This window comes from Talpa europaea (genome assembly GCF_964194135.1).
Source record: "Talpa europaea genome assembly, chromosome: 13".
NCBI lineage: Eukaryota > Metazoa > Chordata > Mammalia > Eulipotyphla > Talpidae > Talpa > Talpa europaea.
Window position 1 is genome coordinate 2847293 of NC_140080.1, and position 23643 is coordinate 2870935.

General features: G+C 44.7%; 1 protein-coding gene across 4 annotated transcripts in view; it reads right to left on the reverse strand.

Moving 5' to 3' along the window:
• PPA2 (inorganic pyrophosphatase 2) overlaps nt 1-19642 on the reverse strand; it is a gene marked incomplete at its 5' end in the record, with an annotated part of 40341 nt that extends 20699 nt beyond the window's left edge. Inside the window, 6 exons of one of the 4 annotated variants that reach the window (XM_084252393.1) lie at nt 1170-1256; nt 2798-2917; nt 5275-5328; nt 10671-10715; nt 13162-13226; nt 19459-19642. In XM_084252393.1, the coding sequence (XP_084108519.1) occupies nt 1170-1256; nt 2798-2917; nt 5275-5328; nt 10671-10715; nt 13162-13226; nt 19459-19642 (555 nt within the window). The remainder of the gene's footprint in view (nt 1-1169; nt 1257-2797; nt 2918-5274; nt 5329-10670; nt 10716-13161; nt 13227-19458) is intronic. The other 3 variants (XM_084252394.1, XM_084252395.1, XM_084252396.1) reach the window with 3 other exon arrangements.
• Nucleotides 19643-23643: the final 4001 nt, after the last annotated feature.

Sequence of the window (23643 nt, forward strand, 5' to 3'; positions counted from 1 at the left end):
AAACCAGAATGATCAGACAATATCCCAGATGTTATGATACAGTCAAAGCAAAGGAAAAAGAGGCTGTCTCAAGAGGGCAGATGAGGTTAACAGTGTAAGATTCTAAGGCAAATTAAAGCTACACAAAGTCTGTGAAGCAGGCTTGCAGGTTGTAGCAAAAAGTCACTGGTAACCTTAGTGAGAGCAGTTCCAATGAAGTGATGAAGGGATGGAACAATTTTGAATCACGCTGGAGATTAAGTGGGAAGTAGGAGGAGATAAGCACGGAAAACGCTTTTGACAAGTCTTCACCTGAAGGGAAAGGAGAGAGGAGGATGTGGGAGGCAGCCAAGAGGAAGTGAAGTTCACTGCAGGACTGAGCAAAGACAAGAAAACACTGTCACTCATGAGGCAGGATGGGCAGGGGCCCAGAACAGAGAAGGGAAGCCTGGTCTTAGAGGAAAAAAGCCCGCTTTGTGGACAGAAGGCCAGGAAGACACGGCATCTGGAGGCACAGGAAGCGTACACGCTAAGGGGACAGGTGAGGGGGCTCTTTCCTGTCGGCCCCCATGAGCTCCACACAATTAAGGATGGAGGTTCAGCTGAGAGGGTGAAGCAAGTGAGAGGGGAAGAATGTCTGCAGATGAGCGGAGTTAGCACAGCAAAACCTAAATAAACTTACATACCAGTGTTTCGTCAATAAAAAATTTTTAAGAAGTATTGGTAAAAAATACAGGGGAAAATAGAAGGGCAGAGCAGAACACATTGCGTTCTATGGGCAGCACCGATGTGGGAGACTGGGCTTGTTCCTCCCGAGTTGAACTCGGACCCCAGAAGCAGGCTCGCTGCAAAAAGCATCCCAGATGTCTTTCTCACTCTTGACCTGTGGTCTGGAGGATGGGCCAGGGGCTAAAGATGTGACCCAGCAAACGTCCCGTGTAAAGGGTCACATAGTGCAAGCTTGGACTGCGCACGTACCTCAGCTTTGCTGGGGGTGCAGAGTGACCAGACAACACTGAATGACCAGCGGCAGCTGAGCTATTTATAAAAACTGTACCTCCCCAACCCGTGTCTAAAGGTACAAGAGCGCACTGACACCAGTGGCAGAGTTGGAGAACAGCACCTTCTGGGAGAACTGGTTTACTGGCATGAACAAAAGAACATGTGGATGCAGAGTTCACAAAACCAACCTTTGAGCCTATTTCACACACATCGATAGGATCGTTATCTCCACAGCAGCCTGTGCTCTTATCTTTTCGATGGGGATCTTCCCAAGTCTGAAAAAGGAGAGGAATTATAGGTTAAAACAATAATGTATCTAGCTCTTTCCACATGATCATGAAGTTTTATAAACAGCCATGATCCAAAGGAAGAAGTCTCCGAAGTTCCGTGGGTTCACGGCCAGTATGCCAGTGCATCCCCAAGCACTGTCATAATTAAAACAGATTTATAGTATGTCCTCCCTCTCACCTCACACTCATCTGTATGATCACATCTGAATGTCCACATCCTGTCCATGTCTGACCATCATATTATGATACCATGTTTTGGTAGTAATAGCAATTGAATGGTAAGTACTATACATGTATAACTATATTTTATTTCATGATTCTCTTTTTAAAAATACCTTCTCTTACTCTCAGAATCTTCTAAGTATATTTCCTTTTTTCCTTTGCTTGTGGTACGTATTTATGCCAGTATGCATGCATGTATATAACATTGGTTTACAACATTTACGTCATGGAGAGGTACAGGATGACCCTCCCGGTGTATACCACCACATCTCACCCTCCACCACAGCCCAAGTGCTCCCTCCCCACTTCGCTCTATCCCGTAGTAGCCTTAATTCTACAGGTTTGTTATTGGTTTGTTATTGTTCGGTTTCTCTATATTCGACACAGACTTGAAATCATCCAGTAATCATCTTTCTCCTTCTAACTTGTTTCACTGAGCATGATCCCCTCCAATTCCATCCACACTATCATGAATGGCAAAGTTTATCTCTCTGATCGCTAAGTAATACTGTGTATACAGATCACAGTTTCCTAATCCACTCGTCTGTCTGTGGGCATTTCGGTTGTTTCCACAGCCTGGCTATTGTAAATAATGCTGCCATGAACACAGTGCTTACATCCCTTCCAATCAATGGTTTTACATTCTTCAGGTGAAGACCCAGGAGTGGAACTGTTGGGCCATATAATACATTCATTTCTAATATTTTCAGAACCTTCAACACATTTCATTCTTTTTGAAGCAGTTGTAAATGGAATTGTTTTCTTGGTTGCTTCCTCTTCAAGCTCATTGTTTAGATATAGGAACACAACTGATTTCTGTATATTGATATTGAGGTCTGCCACTTTGCCTAACTGACTTATTGTTTGAATTAGCTTTTTTAGTGGAATATTAGGGTTTTCTATGTATGTCATGTCATCTGCAAATAATGATCAATTTACTTCTTTCCCAATTTAGATTCCTTTTATATCCTTGGTTTGCTTAATTGCTCTAGCTAGGAATTCCAATACCATGTTGAATAGCTGTGGTGAGAGTGAACATCCTTTTCAGGTACCAGATCTTAGTGGGAAAGTGCTTAGTTTTTGCTCACCATGGAGTATGGTGTGAGCTGTGGGTTTATCATATATGGTTTTTATTATTTGAGAGATATCCAATCTTACCCAAATTTTTGAGTCTATCATAAATGATGTTGACTCTTACCAAATGCTTTCTTATCTATTGAGAGGATCATATGTTTTTTGTCTTCCCCTTTGTTAATGATTACTTTTGTTGACTGTCGAGGTTTTACCATTATCACAAATGTTACCTGCGGGAGGGCACCATAATTCCATATGTAGCCCTTGTGAGGGAAGATGTTGGCCACGTAGCGCAGCTTGTCACCCTTCGTATCTTGTTTAATGGGGTTCAACGGCTCTTCTGCAGCAATCTAAGCAGGCCACAGAAGTGGGGGGAGAGAAATGTTAAGAATTCATTCTAATTCTATATTCAAATAGTATTTTTGAATATACTAAATCTGTAAATCTGTATTTTCAGACTAAATATTCACAAATTAAGGCAGCTCTATTACTAATTTATGGTACTGTGTTAGAACTACTGTCCAGAAAGGAGAAAGGAAACATCAGATTACATATTTAGATAATCTGTTATTTACATACTGCATTATTTATATTACAAGTAATAAAATGACTGAAATGCAAAGATAAGGATTTTTTTTTAAAGATTTATTTATTTATTTATAAAAGCACTGGGTATAGTCAGAAGCGCAGGAGGGTGAGAGAATTCACTAGAACCAGAATGGGGAACAGAACAGGCAGACTGACTGAAGTACACTGCTGAGGGGAGCAGTGGGCGAGACAGGAGAGGTCTGTCGCGCCACGAGGGACCCTTGCTGGTGGCCAGGGATCGAACTGGAGCTGCAGAGGCAGCCTCGCAGCCCAGCGCTCAATCACTGCGACATCAGGGGAGGCCCAAAGATAAGGATTATTCACCTTGCCTTTTCTTAGAAATCTTGGGCTTTTTTCCATTAATTTTACATTAATCAAGTGAACTCAAAGATTTTCAGGTGATTTCATTTTAAAGTTACGCTTCTACCAAACATATCCAAATTGCCATGCAAAAAAATAAAACAAAAACAAAAAACCTGTGCCATAAAGTGAAAACAAAGTAACTAAAGCCAAGTTTGAATGAAGAAATAAAAAATGTTCAACATCACTTGTCATCAGGGAAATGCAAATCAAAACTACCATGAGATACCATCTTACACCAGTGAGAATGGCACATATTAAAAAAACTAGCAACAACAAATGTTGGCGAGGTTGTGGAGAAAAAGGAACTCTCCTGCACTGTTGGTGGGAGTGCAAACTGGTCCAACCACTATGGAGAGCTGTGTGGAGATTTCTGGACCTACTAAACATAGAGCTTCCATATGATCCAGCAACCCCACTCCTAGGTATTTACCCAAAGGACATAGAAACATCAATTCCAAAGAGCACCTGCACGCCTATGTTTATAGCAGCACTGTTTACAATAGCTAAGCTTTGGAAACAGCCCAAATGCCCAAAAATAGATGACTGGATCAAGAAGATGTGGTACATATATACCATGGAATATTCCTCAGCATTCAAAAAAGATAAACACATGCAATTTGCAGCAACATGGATGGCGCTGGAAGGGATCATGCTCAGTGAAATAAGCCAAAAAGAAAAAGAAAAATACCCGATGGTCTCACTCATAGCAGGAATCTAGAAAACTTAAATAAGGGACCAGGAAAATGAATAACTATAAGAAAGTGAAAATCAAAATCAACAAAAAACTATGAACCAGAGACACTTTTGGGGGGTGGGGGACGGGAGGGGAGGGATTGGGGTCAGAATGGGGGGGTTGCAATTGTATGGGGAATATAAAAATAAAATTTATTATAAAAAAAAAAGAAATAATGTTTCAGATAGAGGCTCACAGATTCTTAATCCTACAGCTGAACTAGAGAGAGGCTACAATGGTAAGGCATAGTATCTTTGTCAAGACCAATATTCTAATACCCAAAAATATTACCAGGACTTGGTAAAACTACTGCCAATTCCCCAAATATAAATTCTGAAAAATATATATCTACAAAAAAAAGTCCTACTTTAAAACCTTGGAATGATCTGCCATCACATCCAAAATAGTAGGAAAAGTTTAAACTGAACAAAATGCCATGCACTGAAGTTCACTCAGAAATACAAGGGACCTTACCCAACGAAGACAAAACAATAAAATTCTGAAAAGCACCAAGGTAATTCTTGACAGAGCCAAGTCTCATGGAAAAGAGTAAAATTCAAAAAAACCAAAAAATTCTAACTAGGGAACAGCATCTGCGCTTGGTGCTCATAAATCAAGAACTGGCCAGGAAAATGCTTTCCTTCCAGGCAGAGAAAGCCTACGGGGCAATGAAGTCCTTTGAGGCTGCCATTAGTCCCCCAAAACGTTCCAGTGGAGTCCATGAACAAAATACTCTGAGTTCAGTCTGAGTATGAAATGAATGAGTGCCATTCTCAAAGACAGGAGTCAAGGAAAAGTAAATAGAGGAATTGCAAGGTAGTCAGGCAAAAATAGAAATCACTCTCTTTAAAGCATATATTCAGCTTTGAATATTTTCTGAAATGGGATTCAAAGTCCATTCATAAGTTTTTAAAAATTGTTTTCATTATAAAGAATTGTGTCATCCATTCCCAATTCAAAATTTTATGGCAAACAAATTTAAATAAACTTTTTATATTTGATGTTAATACAGGATATTCGTACCTCCATTTTTGCATTTGTCCACCGAGGTACTTCTACAACCATATTAAACAAATTCTGCAAAAAAAACAAAAAACAAAAACAAGTAGAGAAAATTTAAAACATATTACCTGTGTTTTATTTTTTTACTTACCTCCTGTAAAAGAATGCTGAGCCCCTGGCCCCCATGTGTAAAGTCTATGTCAAACATATGCCTATGCCTTTAATTTCTTCTAAGGAAGTCAGAGCAGCTCTCTAACCACAGAACTTCGGTCACTGTAGCACATGACCAGGATGGCACGGTGTTAGAGGCTGCTGCATTTCTGGGAAGGCCTCTGCTGTGCAGCCGCAGAACCAGAATGGAGTCGGGAAACAGGCTGCACTTTTTATTCTCCAACTAAAACAGATCAGAGCAAGGCCAACCACGGACACTGCGTGCCTTGCCTTTCCAATCTGCAAGGCAAGTGTGACACTCACTCTGTCCTACTCAACACGCCAAGTTCTCACCAAGACCAATGAAATGAATACACACCAAAATTTATGAAGTAATATGTGTTGAAAATTATAACAGTTAAATCCCAGTTAGTATGGACATATTGTAAAATGAGGGGCCTCAACACAGAGAGTTTCAAAGCTTACACAGAGCAGCCTGACTCCTTTTTATGCCCAGTTGCAGAGCAAGTGGCCTCCAGTTTCCTAAGTCACACAAGAATCCTGAGTCTCTTTACCATTTCTGAACTTTGCAGAGTGCTGCAAGACTATAAGGAGGACTCCAGGTCAATGGTGAGAAAATATAATTTTCAATAGTCATCAGGAATGTAAGTTTCCTACAGTTTGGCCTCACAAAGAGGAAGTTTTTGGTTACAGTTGACTTGCATGCCATTTGATACCAGTAACTAACCACTCATCACAGCAGAGCGCTGGTTCAAAATCAGGGTTCCTTGGGAGGCTGAGGGTGGCTGGTTCATTTGGAAATATCCTGAGCAACCTGACAGAGAAATCTTTACATCCTTTGAATATAACAATTAAAATTTGAAATTTGAATTATACTTTTCCAATAATTCATTTTGATTATACTTTCAGAAGAGTCAGTTCACAAGAGACTAGAAATAACTCAAAGTGAGTACTTCACCATGGATCACATGAGAAGCAAGGACTGAATGTACTTGTATTGGGTGGAGTTACACAGCGGAATCACCTGGAGAGTAATCAATTCCAAGAAGAAAAGACTCCTAGGGTCCTACCTCCCATATATTTGAATTGAATATTTCTGGGATGGAGCCAGGGCACAGCTTATTTTCAAAAGCTCTCCAAGCATTTTTATGACTTAAAGTACTCCTAGACAATATCTGGGGCTTCTTAATGAAATATAAACAGAGCCGCAAAAGCAGTGATGGTTTTTAAGTTTTTCTAGATGACACTAAAGTTCACAAAGGATAGAGCTGCAAACCCTTATGAGATGATGTAAAAGGCCACGAGTGAATTCTTAACAACTGCCCCTTGCAGGACGGCCTAGCACGTTGCAAAGTCTGCTGCTGAGAACGCTCCCCTGCCCATGGTCTTTTGTGAGCTGCCGGGCACCGCTCAAACAGGTCTGAAGTAGTAATTATGTTCACACAATTAATTCATCCCCGGAAGTAAGTCAGAGGAGGAGAGGACAAACGCATGTGGAGGGTCACTCAGGAGGTGAGAGAAGGCCAGGCTCCTGACAACTGTTTACGCAGGGACAGACCACCTGCAGAGACCCAGCTGGGTTGTTCCTGCTCCTGAGGAGCTGTTCTCAGCCTGCTTTCCCCTCCCTCTGACAGAAACGCCTATGACGTGTCACTTTTAAAACCAGCATTAATCTGATCAATGTTAAGATTAACATTAATTTTTTTTATTTCTTCTTCTTCAGATTTATTGTTTGTGTACAGGAAGGCTACTGACTTTTGCGTGTTGATTTTGTATCCTGCCACTTTACTGAACTGATTGATGAGTTGAATTAGTTTTTCTGTGGAGTTTTTGGGGTTCTCTATGTATATTATCATATCATCTGCAAATAGTGATAGTTTGACTTCTTCTTTTCCTATTTGGATTCCTTGGATGTCTTTCTCTTGTCTTATTGCTCTGGCTAGGACTTCCAGTATTATATTGAAAAGCAGTGGTGAGAGTGGACATCCTTGTCTTGTTCCAGATCTTAATGGAATTGCTTTCAGCTTTTCACCATTGAGAATGATACTGGCTGTTGGCTTGTCATAGATGGCCTTTATGATGCTGAGGTATGTTCCTTGTATCCCAAGAATTTCAAGGGCTTTTATCATGAATGGGTGTTGCACTTTGTCGAAAGCTTTCTCGGCATCTATTGATATTATCATATGGTTTTTATATTTCTTTTTGTTGATGTGTTGGATAACGTTGATTGATTTTCGGATGTTAAACCATCTTTGTGTCCCTGGAATGAATCCTACTTGGTCGTGGTGAATTATCTTATGGATACAAGAAACATCAATTCCAAAGAACACCTGCACCCCTATGTTTATAGCAGCTCTATTTACAATAGCTAAGCTATGGAAACAGCCCAAATGCCCCAAAATAGATGACTGGATCAAGAAGATGTGGTACATCTACACCATGGAATATTACTCAGCATTCAAAAAAGATAAACACATGCAATTTGCAGCAACATGGATGGCGCTGGAAGGGATCATGCTCAGCGAAATAAGCCAGAAAGAATAAGAAAAAATATCGGATGGTCTCACTCATAGCAGGAATCTAGAGAAATTAAATAAGGGACCAGGAAAATGAATAACTATAAGAAAGTGAAAATCAAAATCAACAAACAACTATGAACCAGAGACAGTTTTTGGGGAGTGGGGGGCGGGAGGAGAGGGACTGGGGTCAGAATGGGGGGGTTGCAAATGTATGGGGAATATAAAAATAAAATTTATTATTTAAAAAAAAAGAAATAATAGTTTAAGGGAAAAAAAAGATTAACATTAGTTATAAACCAATAAAGTCTTGCTGAAATTTATCAGACAATCAGAAAGACAAAAGGGATTTAAAACAAATCAGCGAGTTGGGGGTGGGCGATGGACACTGGCTTTCAGTTCTTTTCTTTCTTTCCACTCCATCCCTGACCCCCACTTCTATTGAAGAAATCACAGAAAAACTAGTAAGATATGAAAGAGTATTCAGTAAATTTTATGTAACTGGAATAAAAAATGGAAGAAGTACTTCTTTCCTCTAACTCTTAAAATATCAAATAAAGTTTGGATTTGACAGCAAAAGCAAAAGCAACAAAAGCAAAAGCAAACAAGCGGGACTACACCAACTGAAAAGCTTCTGTACAGCAAAGGAAATCATCACCAAAATCAAAAGACAACCAGCGGAGGGGAAGAAGTTCTTTGCAAACCAGACATCTGATAAGGGGTTAATATGCAAAATACATCGAGAACTCACACAACAGCAATAAAACAACTAAATTAAAAAATGGACAGGAGAGCTGAATAGACACTTCTCCAGAGAACACACACAGACGACCCACAGGTACATGAACAGGAGCTCGACTTCTCTAAATACCAGGGAAATGCAAATCAGAACCACAGGGAGACAGCCCCTTACAGCAGCCACAAAGACAAGCAACCAGAGTCCATATGTGCTGTTGGTGGGACTGTGAGCGGGTGCAGCCTCTATGTAAAACAGTATGGGGGTCCCTTGGACAATTTAAAAAGTAATTTGCCATATGATCCAGCAAGTGCACCTCTGGGTGTATATTGAGAGGATGTGAAATCAGGATCTTGAAGAGATGTGCATGCCCATGTTCACAGAAACAGTACTTCCCCAGAAGCAATTTAGGAAACAGCCTAAATGCCCATCAGTGGGTAACTGGACAAAGCATATGTGGGAATACCGTATACACACACATGTATGCACAAGGGAGTATTATTCAGCCCTGAGAGAAGGAAATTCTGTCATCTGTGACAACATGGATGGCTCTCGATGGCTTTACACTGTGTGAAATAAATCAGAGAAAGACCATGTGTGAGGGCAGTGGGGGGTGGTGAAACTCATATAAACAGAATAGAAAAGTGATTGCCAAGGACTTGGGGGAAGTGGAGAGAGGAGAGAAAAAAAATCAAATAAATTCAAGTCAGGCAGTCTCCAACATATAAACTATTCTAAGAATTAAATTTTAAGTCTGTATAGGTTAAGAATACATTTCCCACAGAAACCACTGCTTCCAGATTAATACACAAGATTAAAGTCCCTAGGAACCTATAAGCCTTGACCTCTGAATTCCACGCACCCAACACTCAGGGCCATCGTCCCCTAACTTCAGCGTGGGCAGGACGCACCCGGAAAATCTGGTAAACATGGAGATGAACGTCTCTAGCAAGCAGAGATGTGGAATTAGGAGGTAAGAACGGGCTGGGCATCCGGACTTCAGCAAGTGCTCTGAATGGCTCCGACGCAGCTGGCTCACGCACCACTCTGACAAACACCAGTTTAGGCAAATACAAGACAAACACAGGGAAATGTAGCAGGGATTAAACAGCCCTGCACCTAAGTTGGGATGCATATCCAGAGACTGGGGTCACTGCATGCAGAGCAGGAACTGGGTGGAAGTAAGGCTGGGAAGGGGGAAGAAGGCTGAGAAGGTCCGGGCAGGGAAGCTTGCTGGGACCACAAGGGACAGGGTGACAAGTCCTGGTCAGAGACTCTGGTTCCAAGTGAGGAGGCTTGTGAGGGCAGACAGTCACCCATTTGAAAGACGCATTTAGAACACTTGCTTTAGCATATAATTGGTGTAACTGTTTTTTTCCTTTTCCTCCACTCTTGAAAGGTTTATTCCTGGATTCTAAAACAGACTGTCATGCCCTATTTTCCCCTTACAATAAAAACATCTATTAAGTGACCAATTTTCATGAAGTTCCTTTCTTTTAGATGATCTACCGTGATGAAAACCTTACTGTCAAAATCTGGGTTCATTTCCTGATTCCCTCTGGGTTTTCACCTAAAAATGAAATGGTAAGGAGGGACCTATGACGGTCCAACTCACAAACAGGAGCAGGACAGGGGTTCCCGAGTGGGCCGAGGGCACAGGGAGTTCCCGCTCCCTGTGCAGAGTGTGGCTGGGGAAGATGGGAAAGCCTGGGGCATGGCGGCGACCATGCCCAGCACAAGAAAGGGCCTACTGCCCCCTAACTGCACACTTTACAAAAGTGTGCAACCAGTAAAACGTGATTCCATGTATTTTACCAGAAGAACACAGTGAAGCGGGTTAGCTGTCTTAAAGAGAAACTAGAAGAAAACCCCAGCATGCACACCAAAGTCTTGCAGAGGGAAAAACCCAGAAGCACTGTACAAATGCAAACGGTCGTCACAGTCCTGCAGACAATACAGGAACAATTCACAGAAATAAAAGCCTTTCAATATACCTCATATTCACCACTCCGCGCTCTCTTTGTGGGAATGCCATTTTCCTATAAAAGAAAAGACGATCATGCTTGCAGGATTTCAGGGATGAGGACAGCGGCTCCACAAGTGGCTTGGCACAGAGTCCTGTCTATGTACAGAGGCGCCGCCAGGGCTGGGGAGCGCCTCCTCCGCACCCACAACCCCAGTGCACGAGCAGCAAGGGCTTCATAAATGATCAGAAAAGCCGGTTCTTGTTCATGTATATCCTAGTTTTTATGGCATAAGCAAAGGCTCTGTGCCGTCTTTAAGGAAGACTGGCAGTTTCCAACAATTACGCTAGCAACATCCGCGTCATTATTGAAATGAAACTCTAGGGAGCATGACTAACGGGCCATGAAAGTACTCGCACCTCCTCCGGGGGACCCCACCACGTGTGATGGGATGTCTCCACCAGGCACCGGGAACAGTGCGGTGGGCTGGGAAGGCAAGGACACCTCCACAGGGACGCGTGTGTTACACACAACTGTTACTCACCCAAGCGAGCGCTAATGAAGGAAACAGAATGAAAATGATTATTCCAAGTCAGCTCTGCCTCGTTACTCTGTTCCTAAGATACCACGTCCCAAAGTGCAAGTGCAACAACTCTAATCATTACAGCTGAGGAGGGAAAGCTACTAACACAACCTGCAGACCAATCTCCGCCAGCCCAGAATCCATGGGCAAAGCCTGGGGTACTCTGCCCTGCCCTGTCCTAATCCTGCCTATCTCCTAATCTCTTAGTCCCCAAAGCCCATCCTCCTAGATGGGCTATTATGCCACTGGGATAGTTCTAGCTCACTCGTGCTACACCTCCGTCCCCATGACATGATTCCTGATGATGATGGTGATGCTGCTGCTGCTGCTGCTGCTAGCAGGCACACAGAAGCACTCCCCCTATGGAGCAGTCCCCACCAGCCACCCCTAAACTGTCATCACCCTGTTCTGGTGTAGGGTACTTAACATTATCTTACTGACTTACTTGTTTCCTGATTGTCTGCTTCCTTCAACCGAGTGCAAACCATTTTTATCTTACTTGCCACAGCAATCCCAGTACCCAGAGTAGTCTGGCTCATAATTAGATACAGTGATAATTTACTGGGTGATTACATTAATGACCACTGAATACATGCACTTATAGTCAAAGCAGGAGAAGTGTTGGGACACATGAGATATTTTGGAATGAGAGTTCACTGGCCAAAGAAGAAGACATATGCATGTTCTCTCCCCCACCCCGCTCTTGCACGCTCTCCCTCCCTCCCCCCCTCTCTCAGCTGGAAGGATTACACAGGACAAGCTTTGGGGTTAGAGCTCCTAAGTTCACATTCTGCCTCCACAGGTGACTGGATGCATGATCCCAGGAAGGGACTCACCTCTTAAAGGAGGAAGGGTAACGGCAGCCTGGAAGCACCGACAACAAGAGGTCCAGCACTTCTGAGAAGTGTGACTTATTGATAAGCCCGCAATACATCTCCACTCTCATTACCCACTTGCATCTCAGCCGCCAGTCCAGGCTCCAAAGGGCCACAAGGCGGCACCAACCCACAGCCTAAGAATGAGTCTGGCATCGCTCCAGTCAGTGACACAGAGGTCAAGCCACTCCAGCACCAGGAAGTTTCCAAGCCTTTCTTGGATGCTACCCCCAAAGTTCTAGGAAATCCAAATTCATTAACCAGTCGAATCATCTCAACCTGGAATGCAGCCCTGGCTATTTACTTAAGAGCTATGCTCCTCAAAAATGTGATAATGAAATATGCCAATTAACTGCTCGAAATTAAAGGAAAAAAATTCCAAATTAGTGATGATCACTAACTCATGTCTTCCACACAAGCGGGGTTGGAGGCGAGCACCCTCAGTTCCATATCTGGTAGAGGTCACCCACTCCCACTTGATGACAGTCTTCATGTCCTCACAGCTGCCAACGCCAGCGCGGGAGAGGACTACCTGGGGAGGACTACCATTACCAGCTGCTCCTTTCTGACATCCACAAAAGGGTGCTTGGGGAGCATGAGCTGTGTGGTCAGAAAAGCTGGCTCAAAACCTGGACCTGGGACCTTACATGGCTGAGCACATGCCTTCGGCCTCAGTGTCCCTGGAGGCCTTAAGAGCCACGCACAAGGAGACAGGGACACAGCACGGTCACCTGGTGAGTAGTGAGCAGAAAGGAACCCACCGTGCTAACTCGATCATGAGTAAAATAAACCTCTAGTGAACCTCCTCACTTCTTAGTTTTAAATCTTTATTCCTATCAAATTCTAAGCTTGACGGACCACCAACACCCCCTACCCCAGGAGCTCCTGGGAGAAGCCCCTTCTCCCACACATTCTAATTCATGAAGGAGACCGAAGATCCTGTTAGAGGAATTGCGCCACCATTCCTGACTTTTAGCCACATACTTTCAAGATGTTTCCAAAAACATTTCACGGTGATACTGAAGGCATATGCTTTCCTGTCCAAAGCCAGGTAAAAACGTACCTCTCTGGAATCCGCCTTCAGAGGGATGTCGTGAAAGGGGGAGACGTAGTGACCAGCTACATCCTCTGCAAAGGAACAGAAGCACCATTAAAGCAGCTGACAGTCCTGCTCTCTAGGGGTTATATGCTCTATCCACTTTCAAACGTAACCACTGTTGTCAAGCTAACTTTAATGCTAAGTTTAATTCAACTCCAGCCTGATGACCAATGACAAATGCAAACCAAACAAACCATATCTGGGCTGGTGAGATCATTTACTTATCTCTGTGGCTTGAAATAGCCAAAGCAGGAAATGTCTAAAATACACTAAAATCCCAAATATGAAAAAAATCTCAATTTTGTCGTCTCTTCAAGATTACACTGGATTAAAATTAATGTCAGTTTCCCAGTGAGAAACAGAAAAAGGGAATTCCCAGTGTCCACCTATAATCCATAGGAAGAAAGGATCTGGGGATCCTGCCCAATTACAAAACAAATCACTGTCATTTCTGTTCAACCTGATAAGGATGCTAATACTAAGGTAAACATAAAAACAACTTGGGTAACAAAGTATCTTTAAAATTGCCTCTGAAACATGTATTTTAAATACTTTTAGCAGTAGATAATATTTACATAAAATACAATGACCCAACCACCACCCTTCTACGGGAATACATGCGTTTCCCAGAGCTGGGCTCAAGAATGCCACAGGTAACTTCCAGTTTAATTTCCTAAGCCAGGGTCTGTTTTATTTTAGCCGGCTACTTCTTGGATGTAATGCTGAAATTTTTTTAAAAAAATAACACAAAGTTTATTTGACACCTCAGTAGCAGCAAGCACAGTCAGCACCTTTAAGGCTGACTTCTACATGACCTCTCCCAACAGAAGAAGAAAGACTTCCTGAAGCAGGGGCCAAGGCTGAGCTGGAGAAAGAATACAGGGTGAGCCTGAGCAGCGGTGAGTGAGCAGGCACTCAAAGACAAAAGGGCAGAGGTTTATCCAAGAGAAACAGGAGCCAAATGAAGGAAAGAAAAACCCAAAGGTCTAAGCAGGGATGATTTGAGCAACAAAGTAAAAATGAAGGGAAAGACAAATATACACCAGTCCACACTAACACACGAAAGACTGTGCAGGACAATGAGGGAGGAGGGTGACTCTTCTTTACAGAAAATTCCAGACACTACCTGTAGAGCCTCCCCCACAGGAAGTAAAGCCCCTGCCTCTTGGGGTGTGAAAAAGACTTGGAGATTCACCTCTGAACAGGATATGGACATGGGGACAGGTGACAAGGCAGGTCAGTGGCATCTATCTCCCAATGTGCCCTGATGACGTCATCCCCTAGCTCCCTTCTTGAAGAAGCTCGACAGCAAGAGGGTCACTAAGCTTTAGGGTTATCCTTTTCATTCCCTGACTGTCACCTTAACAGGAAATTAACCAGGAGGAGGGTAAGAGAAACACTGTATTCACACCTATCAGACACCAAACTGCACCCTGACATCCTGTCAACCCACACGCCATCACTAGATATCACATCCAAATTTCCCTTCGACTCCTGATATGAGACTGTATCCTATCATTTTGCTACTTATCTAATGTTTCCTCTCATTACAGCAAGTTATTTAAAGTTTATTACCTGTCGCAGCAAGTAAGAAAGATAAATATAATGTAAAACCTGAATCTGATTTTACATATATACACTGAACAGCTACCTGTATATGTCATGGACCAACATACTACTACATATTATTACTAAAACCGTTTACCCATCAGAAGAGCAAAAGAAATAATTTTTCTATATTCATACAGTAAACACTGTTCTATTGTGCCAATTCAAGTTCTATGAAATGGGTCGACTTAAAAGAGAAACAGCTTAGGGGGAAGACATATGTGTAAGACTTGAACACATGATTTTGTGGATTCCTCACAGGAATTTTTTTTTTAAAGATTTATTTATTTATTTATTTATTTATTTATTTATTTATTTATTTATACAAGCACTGGGTACAGTCAGAAGTGCGGGAGGGTGAGAGAATTCACCAGAGTCAGAGCAGAGAGGAGAGCAGGCAGACTGACAAAGTACACTGCTGAGGGGAGCAGTGGGCGGCAGGAGAGGTCTGCGCGCCATGTGGGACCCTCGCCCGGTGGCCGGGGATCGAACCGGCGCTGCAGAGGCTGTGGGCAGCTTCGCAACCCAGTGCTCAACCGCTGCACCACCGCGGATGCCCAAGAAATGTTTTTAAGGTCATGTAAATGGCACCTCCAAAGTCAGATTCCATCTCTCACTCCAATGACATGTTTAGGAAAGGAAACTTAAAGTAATTTCAATATACACATACATGCACTCTAAGGGCAAAGCAAAGTCCTGACTGCAGAATGATTCATTCTCACATAAGCAGAATCAACCTCAAGTACCCACAGCTCTTTTGAGGGACCCAGTTACCTCAAAAGTAGTAGAAACAATCACTGTCATTATGAAAAGCATAGCTTCTCCCCTGTCCTTTGAGAGAAGTTAAAAAGTCTAAACTACTGAATCTTCAAATTACTGGCAAAACCAAACAAAGACACGCAGGCTACTGACGGAGTGTCGACTGGCAGCGCTAGCTGCATCCCAAGCAGACCATCAGGCTTCACAGCAAACTCAGAACCCACTAAAACTGGGCCCCAGGAAGGCATAAACTGGGGCACATTCAAGACATTCCATTTTACCCACACCCTGTTGTTTTCAGCCTACACAGAATGTAACAAGCAGACTTTTGATCTTACGGTTAGAAGTCATGAGAGAAAAAGAAGTCTAGTAAATATCCATTCTGTGTGAGACACTTATCTCGCGCATGGTCTCACTGAGTGGCCCCAGGGTTTTGCAGCGGATGAGCGCTACCCCCTTACGCTGGGCCAATAGCCCAGCTGCTGTCACCAGGAGTCAGAGCAGCTTCCATGCACACTTACTTCTGGAGTCTGTTTCAGACATCATCTCAGTCCGTGGTTCCCAGATTGAATTCAACGAAGCTCAACACGTAAATCCCCATGATGTTAGCAAACACTGAGATATCGTGGGTCTGGGGTTCAAAAGTCTAGGGTAAGTGACATCAGACTTTCCCAGAACTTTGATATGTGCGCTGCAACTGACCAAGAAAAACCAGTGAAACGGGCAGCATTCTGCTAACTCCCCAGAGCCCAAAGCCATGTATTTAAGGGAAAACCTAGTAATAGCCCATGGGATGCTTGTACTCAGCAAGCAGAGTTTGGAATGAGACCATCTAGTCCAGTCTCAGCGGTTAAGACACTTGCTCCAGGCCACAGAAAGGGTTACTATCAGAGCTGGGCTGCACTAGGGAGGCCTATGAAGCCCCCCAAGATGCTCTTTCCCAGAACTACCCCATCCACTTCTATACTGCTTCCAGTATAGAGGTTCAACGCCTTAAAAAGGAAAAATAAAGTATTACATCAATTCTTCACTCTGACTTCTCAACAGCAGCGAGGAGAAACATCAGTAGAAACGGGATGCATATCTGGAGATACGGGAGTTGTCTACACACTAGTAACGCCAGCAGGCTGCTAGGGAAAGAGCTGCACCAGCAGCGCAAAGAGACGCTGCCAGAGTATAAGACACCCCACCTAGTAGCTTGCTCTTACCCCTCCCCCAGACCCAGGGGGTCTTTTCTCTCTGCCCTTCTCTCTGTCCCACCTCTACTGCAGTGGCAAGACCTGAGCAAGGACACCAGGTGGATAGCTCGGAATTGCTGCCTGGCCTCTGCTCAAAACCACACTGCCCTTTCTTGCTATTTGTGCCCAAAGACCTCAGCACAGCCTTCCTTTTTCTTTTCTGCTATTTATACCAACAGAGTGAAAAAATATGTTATCGGTGTACTCTACTTACAAAAAGCCATGAGTCTGAAATACAATTGCAGCTGAACAGCAAACCACAGGAAGAGGAGAATGTAGCCCAGAATCATCCCAACAGAGATCCTCTTCCTCCTGCCATTCCTCCAGGGCCCTCAAGGAGCACTGGCACCAAGAGGGACATTCAAGAGCACAGCCAGGTTGGCTTCCATTTAACAGCTAAAGCAAGAGTTCCTGCAGGAATATTGCATCATTTCCCTCCCTGCCTCCTCCCCAGCCCCCAGGCTCCTCAACACTGGTTTTTAGTAATCAACAGTCAAGTAAAATGTAACCAACATTCAATTAAAATGTAACCAACAGTCAAGTAAAATGTTTCAGTGTTTTCACATCTACCTTAATTCATTACACTTTACAATGATATCAGCAATCTCTTGAGGGTAGACTAGTCTCCCCATGGGTCTACTGTGTCCAGCACACCTCATTTAGTCTACTAGTAACTGCTGTGCTCAGGGAGATCTAGTATACTTGCATCATCTTCAGGGTGAAGCAAGTTTTTATCCACTTACAAACCTAACTGCCACTTAACAGTTTCTAAGGAAATTGTCTCCAGTAATCATCACTTTATAACTTTTTGGAACACAATTCATTCAGAAAATTGGGTAAGGAAGGGGTCCTGTCAATCCTATCAGTTTGGCAATAAAAAGCGGGGGGGGGGGGGCGGGGAGTGGAAAATTATTTACAGCAGAAGGGGAACAGAAATAACTAATTTTTAAGAAAATGGTTAAGTTAGTTCCAGGTGCATTATAACCACAAGCTGAGTTTTCTCTCCTGTAAAATCTTCTCCACCCAAGCTCATATATGAGCTTATAAATCTTTTGTAAATTATAGATCTCAGTGATAAGGTACTAATACTAGTATTTTATTGCTGGGGCCTGTGACTCATCACTTTACATGCACTAGGTTATGTATGTAACTGACAGGTGAGAAAAACCAAGGTTTTAATTAGAACAGGAATTCAGCACAGAACTGAAGTCCCTTCTCTTCACCCAGTCACTGAACAAACAGTTGTGCACATTCTGAAGTACAGCCCCAGCCCCATCAGTTTAGACTCTTATCTCACATTGGCTGCCACTAGTTGTAAAACATCTATCATACTCCACCGACAGGATGTTAAGGCTCAGTGGTCTTAATTAAACAAAACTGGTCAGAAACTGTTCAGAACCCCATCTGTGGTCTCTTGTCCCCTCAGGCTACTCACATATTTCTGACAGCAGCCTTAAAACCCAAGGGGCCATTCTTCCTGGAATCTGCCTGCACTCTTTATTGAGTGTGTCCTCTCACCTGCAATCAAGTTTCATTTCTAACGCACCTCTTCTGATTCCATGAGAATTCTTTCTTGCACTCAAAAGTCAAGAATCCCCGGGGTCCCTCAGCACCTGCCCCGCCCCCCCTCTTCCCTCCAGTTTAACAAGCTAACTCATTGGGGCCAAAGAGCTGAGGAGGGAAGGCTCTACAACCCGAACTCAGACGTGAACTCTTCAGGGCTGCGCTCTCAACAGGTGGGCGATAATGCAAAGCCTACTTTCCAGAAAGAGGTACCACTCCCCAGAGGCTCTGAAGGTAATTCCACCACCTCATCCAGCAAACAGCAGCGCAGAGGAAAGTGAGAATAACCTAGTCCTGGTGTCCTCCTGGACCCTGAAAGTCCCCTTGCCCTCTGAGCTTCTCAATTGGGGGAGCAGAGGAGGCTATTCTGGCGCCAAGAGGCCCCTAACCACAAATGACAAACTTGGGAGTACTATTCGTGTTTCGGGGAGAAGAGCTGCTGGGGCCAAAGACAGGGTGCCGAGGAGTGCCTGCGTGGCATGCTGGTAAGTGGGTTCCAAGGAATTAAGAGAAGGTGCAAGGACTCTGGCCTAATACTCCACCCTTCCAGGGACAGGAAGTCCCGCTCTCCTGAGGGCCATCACCAGCGACCAGAGGAAGGCAGGGTCTGTTTAACACGCCTACGCCGCTAAACACCCTCAAGCGCCTTCTTCTCTCAGGTGCCGCGTTCTTCGCGGTGTCTCCACCTAACTCGGTGGCTGCGGCTGGCTCCACTACTCTAGACAAGGGACTCCGGGGGCCGGTCTGCGCGGCTCGTCCTCGGCCCTGCGCCCGCGCCACGGCAGTCGGGCTCGCTGCGGGGCAGAGCCGGGGGCTGAGCGCCAGCCCGACGGGCCTGCCCCGCCGTCCCCGGCAGGCGGCGCCCCCGGCGCACGCGCCCGGAAGGGGCCGGCCGGCTCCACGGACAACCGCCCGGCGCGCGGGGACACGGCCCGGCGCGGAGGCCCCAGCCCGCCCGCGTCTCCGCGACTCCGCGGCCGCCCGAGGCCCGGCGCGGCGAGGGCCCGCGCGAGCCGGCGACGAGGAGGGAGCGGGAGCCGGAGCGGGAGCGCGGGCGGCCCCACCCCGCCCGCCGGCCGGCCGCGCTACTCACTGAAGAAAAGGCGGTAGGCGGGCGAGCGGGGCTGGCCGCGCTCCTCCGTGCGGTACGCGGCCATGGCGCGGCGCGGCGCGGGCCCGGCGCTCGCTCCCCACGGCCGGCCGCCCGCCCCGGGGACGCCGCCGCGCCAGCCCCGGCCCGCGCGCAGCAGCGGCAGCAGCGGCAGCAGCGCGCGCATGGCGTCCTCCGCGCACTCGGGCCCGCGCGCCCCCTGCCGCCGCCGCCAGCACGGCCGCCCGCGCGCGCCCCCTGCCGCCCGAGGCGCCCCGCGCCGCCTGGAGTCGGCGCTGGCACGTGGTCCCAGCACCCGCCCGCTGGCCCGCAGACGGGGACTGGGGACGCCAGAGCGGTCAGCGGTGCAAGTCCAGGCGCTGCACCCAGGACGCCGGGCTGTGCCGATGAGCAAGGCACGATGCCCTGAGGCGCTCACTGCCCCTTAGGAACGCACGCATCCACCATTCCTTCCCGCACCCGCTCGTATTTACGACCATACCAGGTCTACTGTAACACAGCGACTGCTCTGTGGCAGGACCTGCTCAAGATCCTGCCAGTGTGAGAGACAAACACGCACACACGAACATCTGTTGGACAACGATCAGGCCTCCTTGGGAGACTTGACCTTGACCCCAGCACACCAAAATACAAGAGTAACTTCCTTACATGGCATCTAGAGGCCCCTTCCTACTAACCAGACGAGAGGCAATTTATCTTTTTTTCCCTTACACTTCCACTCTGTGAACCTATCATGTTCCCTAATTCACCTGTCCACTCCATTGTAACCGTGCCAAGCACTTCGACTTAAGATTGAGTATCCGGCATCCCTGCAGGCCTTAGGGCCCAGCCGTGCACATAATAAAGCTCCTTTGTTGCTGAATTAAATGCTCCCAGAACACTCCCTCCACCAAATCTTTCTCATTACTATATGAATTTTCCATTATTGATTTTGCAGGAAAACTGTGGAAACAGTTGTCTGCAGGCGCTGTCTTCATTTTGCTCTTCCCTCACCTCAGTCTAACCGGACTCCCTCCACCTTCTCAGGGTCATCACTGACCCCCTTGTCAAATATCATAGTCAGCTCTATAATGAATCAGTGACAGAATCAAGCCTTAGTCTATAAAAGTGAAAGCAAGCACAGAAGCAATTTTAGAGAAAGTGGCAAAAAAGATGTACCCTTATCAGCACTGCAAAAAAGAAGTAAAATGTTTTTAGTTAAAAGAAGGAGTATCTGAAAAATAATATATTGATTAAAAGTACTGTAATAAAATTGGCTTATAAGTAAAATTTTAATGAGCACAATATATACATTAATGAAAATTTTAAATAGAACACAGCCATCCTTACATAAATTGTGTTAACTAATGTATAGTAATTAAGTCATGATCACAGTTCTGACCCTATTTTAAACTGGTTAACGTATCTCAGTTCCATGGCTACAAATTAGATCCTATGGTTATTAATGTTAACAACACGGACAGGATTTTATAAAATTGGTGTCACAAACTTTTACTCATAAAAAAGCCTGAAAGCAGAAATCTTACCCAAGATGGCTCTATAGCCATCATGTAACTTTATAGGGAAGGTGTAGATACTACATAATAGCCTTTATCTAGGCAGAGGTCAGGATTTGGGTCAACATAAATGTCTGGAGGTAGATGACACAGAACTCTCCCATCTGAGGAGAGCTCTTCTGTCTTTCAGTTCTCACGTCTGATCTCTGCTTCTTAGGTCAACCTCATGGTTCAAAATGACTGCCACAGTTCTGACCATCATATACTCATTCAATCAAGCAAGAAAGAAGAAACAGATGCAGCGTTTGCCTTTTCCTTAAGAACTCATCCCACAGGGCCTCCACTTATGGCCCAGGGGTTAAGTCTCAGCACTATCATCTCTATGGCCTGAATTCAATCCCTGGCCAGGGAGCTGACCCACATATAGCATAGTAGTCCTCTCCTGTCTCACCCACTGCTCCGCTCGGCAGTGTATTTCAGTATATCTGCCTGTTCTGCTCCCTGCTCTGTTTCTTGTGAATCCTTTCACACACACACACCCCACTTCTGGCCTACATCCCAGTTCTTTCTACAAAATAAATATTTAAAAAAACACACACATTGGGGCCTCCCCGGTGGCGCAGCGGTTGAGCGCTGGATTGCGAAGCTGCCGGCAGCCTCTGCAGCGCTGGCTCAATCCCCGGCTGCTGGTGAGGGTCCCACATGGCGAAGCAGACCTCTCCTGCCACGCCCGCTGTTCCCCTCAGCAGTGTATTTCGTCAGTCTGCCTGTTCTGTTCCCCGCTCTGGCTCTGGTGAATTCTCTCACCCTCGCGCGCTTCTGACTGTACCCACTGCTTGTATAAATAAATAAATAAATCTTTAAAGAAAAACAAACACAAAAAACCACACACATTCCGCAAATTGCATACACCACTTCTACTTGCAGCACTTGGTCTAATGCCCACAACTAACTGTAAATTAGCAGCAGCAATTTTTCTGCATGATCATAGGATCAGAAAAAAATTGGGAGTGGTGCTACTACAGAAAAAGGGGGAAATGAACATGGGAAACAACCGCAAGAATCAGTTTCAGTTTCGGTCCCAAGGAAAGAAGTCCAACTTCTTAGGAAAGGTGGGTGAAAACACCCCAGGTTCTTCCACCCCACTTGTGATCAGGCTTCACATGCTTCCCTCCTGAGCACTTGGGCTCTCTTAGCATCTGTCATTATTTCACGGCAGTTAATAATAGGCGCCTGGGTTACCCAAGTCCAGAAAGGATTTCCAGGAGACACGGCCACCAACTGCTCTGATTTTCTGCTTAGATTGTAGCTCCTAAAATGTTAATGTCAGGTGGTAGCTTTGTAATGCATCAACTAGAGTAGGCTAGACTGCCCCATAAAAGGCAGGGGCAACTTCTTTTGTGCATATATCACAGTGGTTGTATGAGTTTGTGGTTTCCTCATGTGAGAAAAAAATCTTAATTGTTGTGTTAACCTTTGAAGATCAGACATTTCAACAAAGCAAAGTCCTACTGAGACAAAATTGTAGACTAATTTCTGATGATATATAGATTCTTAGAATAAGATCAAACTTTCCAGGTGTCTGATTTTTATACATATTACTGCTTTGTGGCATTAAAACAATGGTCCTCTTAGCAAATGGCAAGAAAAGAATTTCCCCAGAGAATCTGTCCTCAAACTAACCCCATTCTCTGCTCCCTAACACACTAGTTATACACAACATGCAGTTATGCATGCCCCAATAACTTTCCTTAGCTCTAGCATGGGATGGGTGTGAGGGACATTTACAGACATCTGCAAGATGGAAAAGTGACACAATAATCACCATTCACACCATTCACCATTCACAGTAGAAACACCATTTCTACTGGAGACAAAAATCATGGTGAGCACTAACACCACTACAGGGTCTTTGCCTACATTCATCAATGCCATATCTTAGTTAGAAATTAATGAAAGATGTCATCTCTTTAAAAATCCAAGTTCCCTGGCCCCCTAAATTGTAGGCAAACACCTAGCAAAGGGCGGGGCCATGTGTTCCTTCTCCATTGCTGGTGGAGGTTTAAGGAGCATTAGCAAGCAAAGCACGCTGGTATATCGGGTTCCTCTTTAGATGGCCATGATGGCAAAGCAGGAAGAGGTGTACCTGCTGGTCCTCTGTTTGATTTTTAAATGTTTTTGTTCCCTATTAAAGATTTTGATCCTAGTTTTCATGAAAGAAATGGCCCAAGAAGCAAACTTACCCAGCAAATAGAGACAAAATTGGGTGAAAGCTGAGAAATTAGTTTTGCTTCCCCTTGACTGGGAAAAAAAAAAAAACAAAACTGTTAGCAGTAGGTTCTTTTCTGAATGACTTTATGTGTGAGTCCAGACCACGCCTGGAGCCATATGTCTCCTAAAAACAGAGCACAGTCAGGTCATCCATCCTAGTCCCAAAGAGATGTACAAGACATCCAGGGTTAAGCTTTCAGTCATTTTTGGCTATTTACTATATTGTATCTAATAAAATGTATCCATCATACAAAACTCACATGTGATTTAACTACACATTGTTAAATGGCATGAAAAAATAAGAAGTTTTGCTTGATTAAGTATTATTTCTGCTTCCAGGCTAAAATAATCATGAGAAATTTCAGCTCCAAATGACATATTATAAATCCCCTGTAAAATT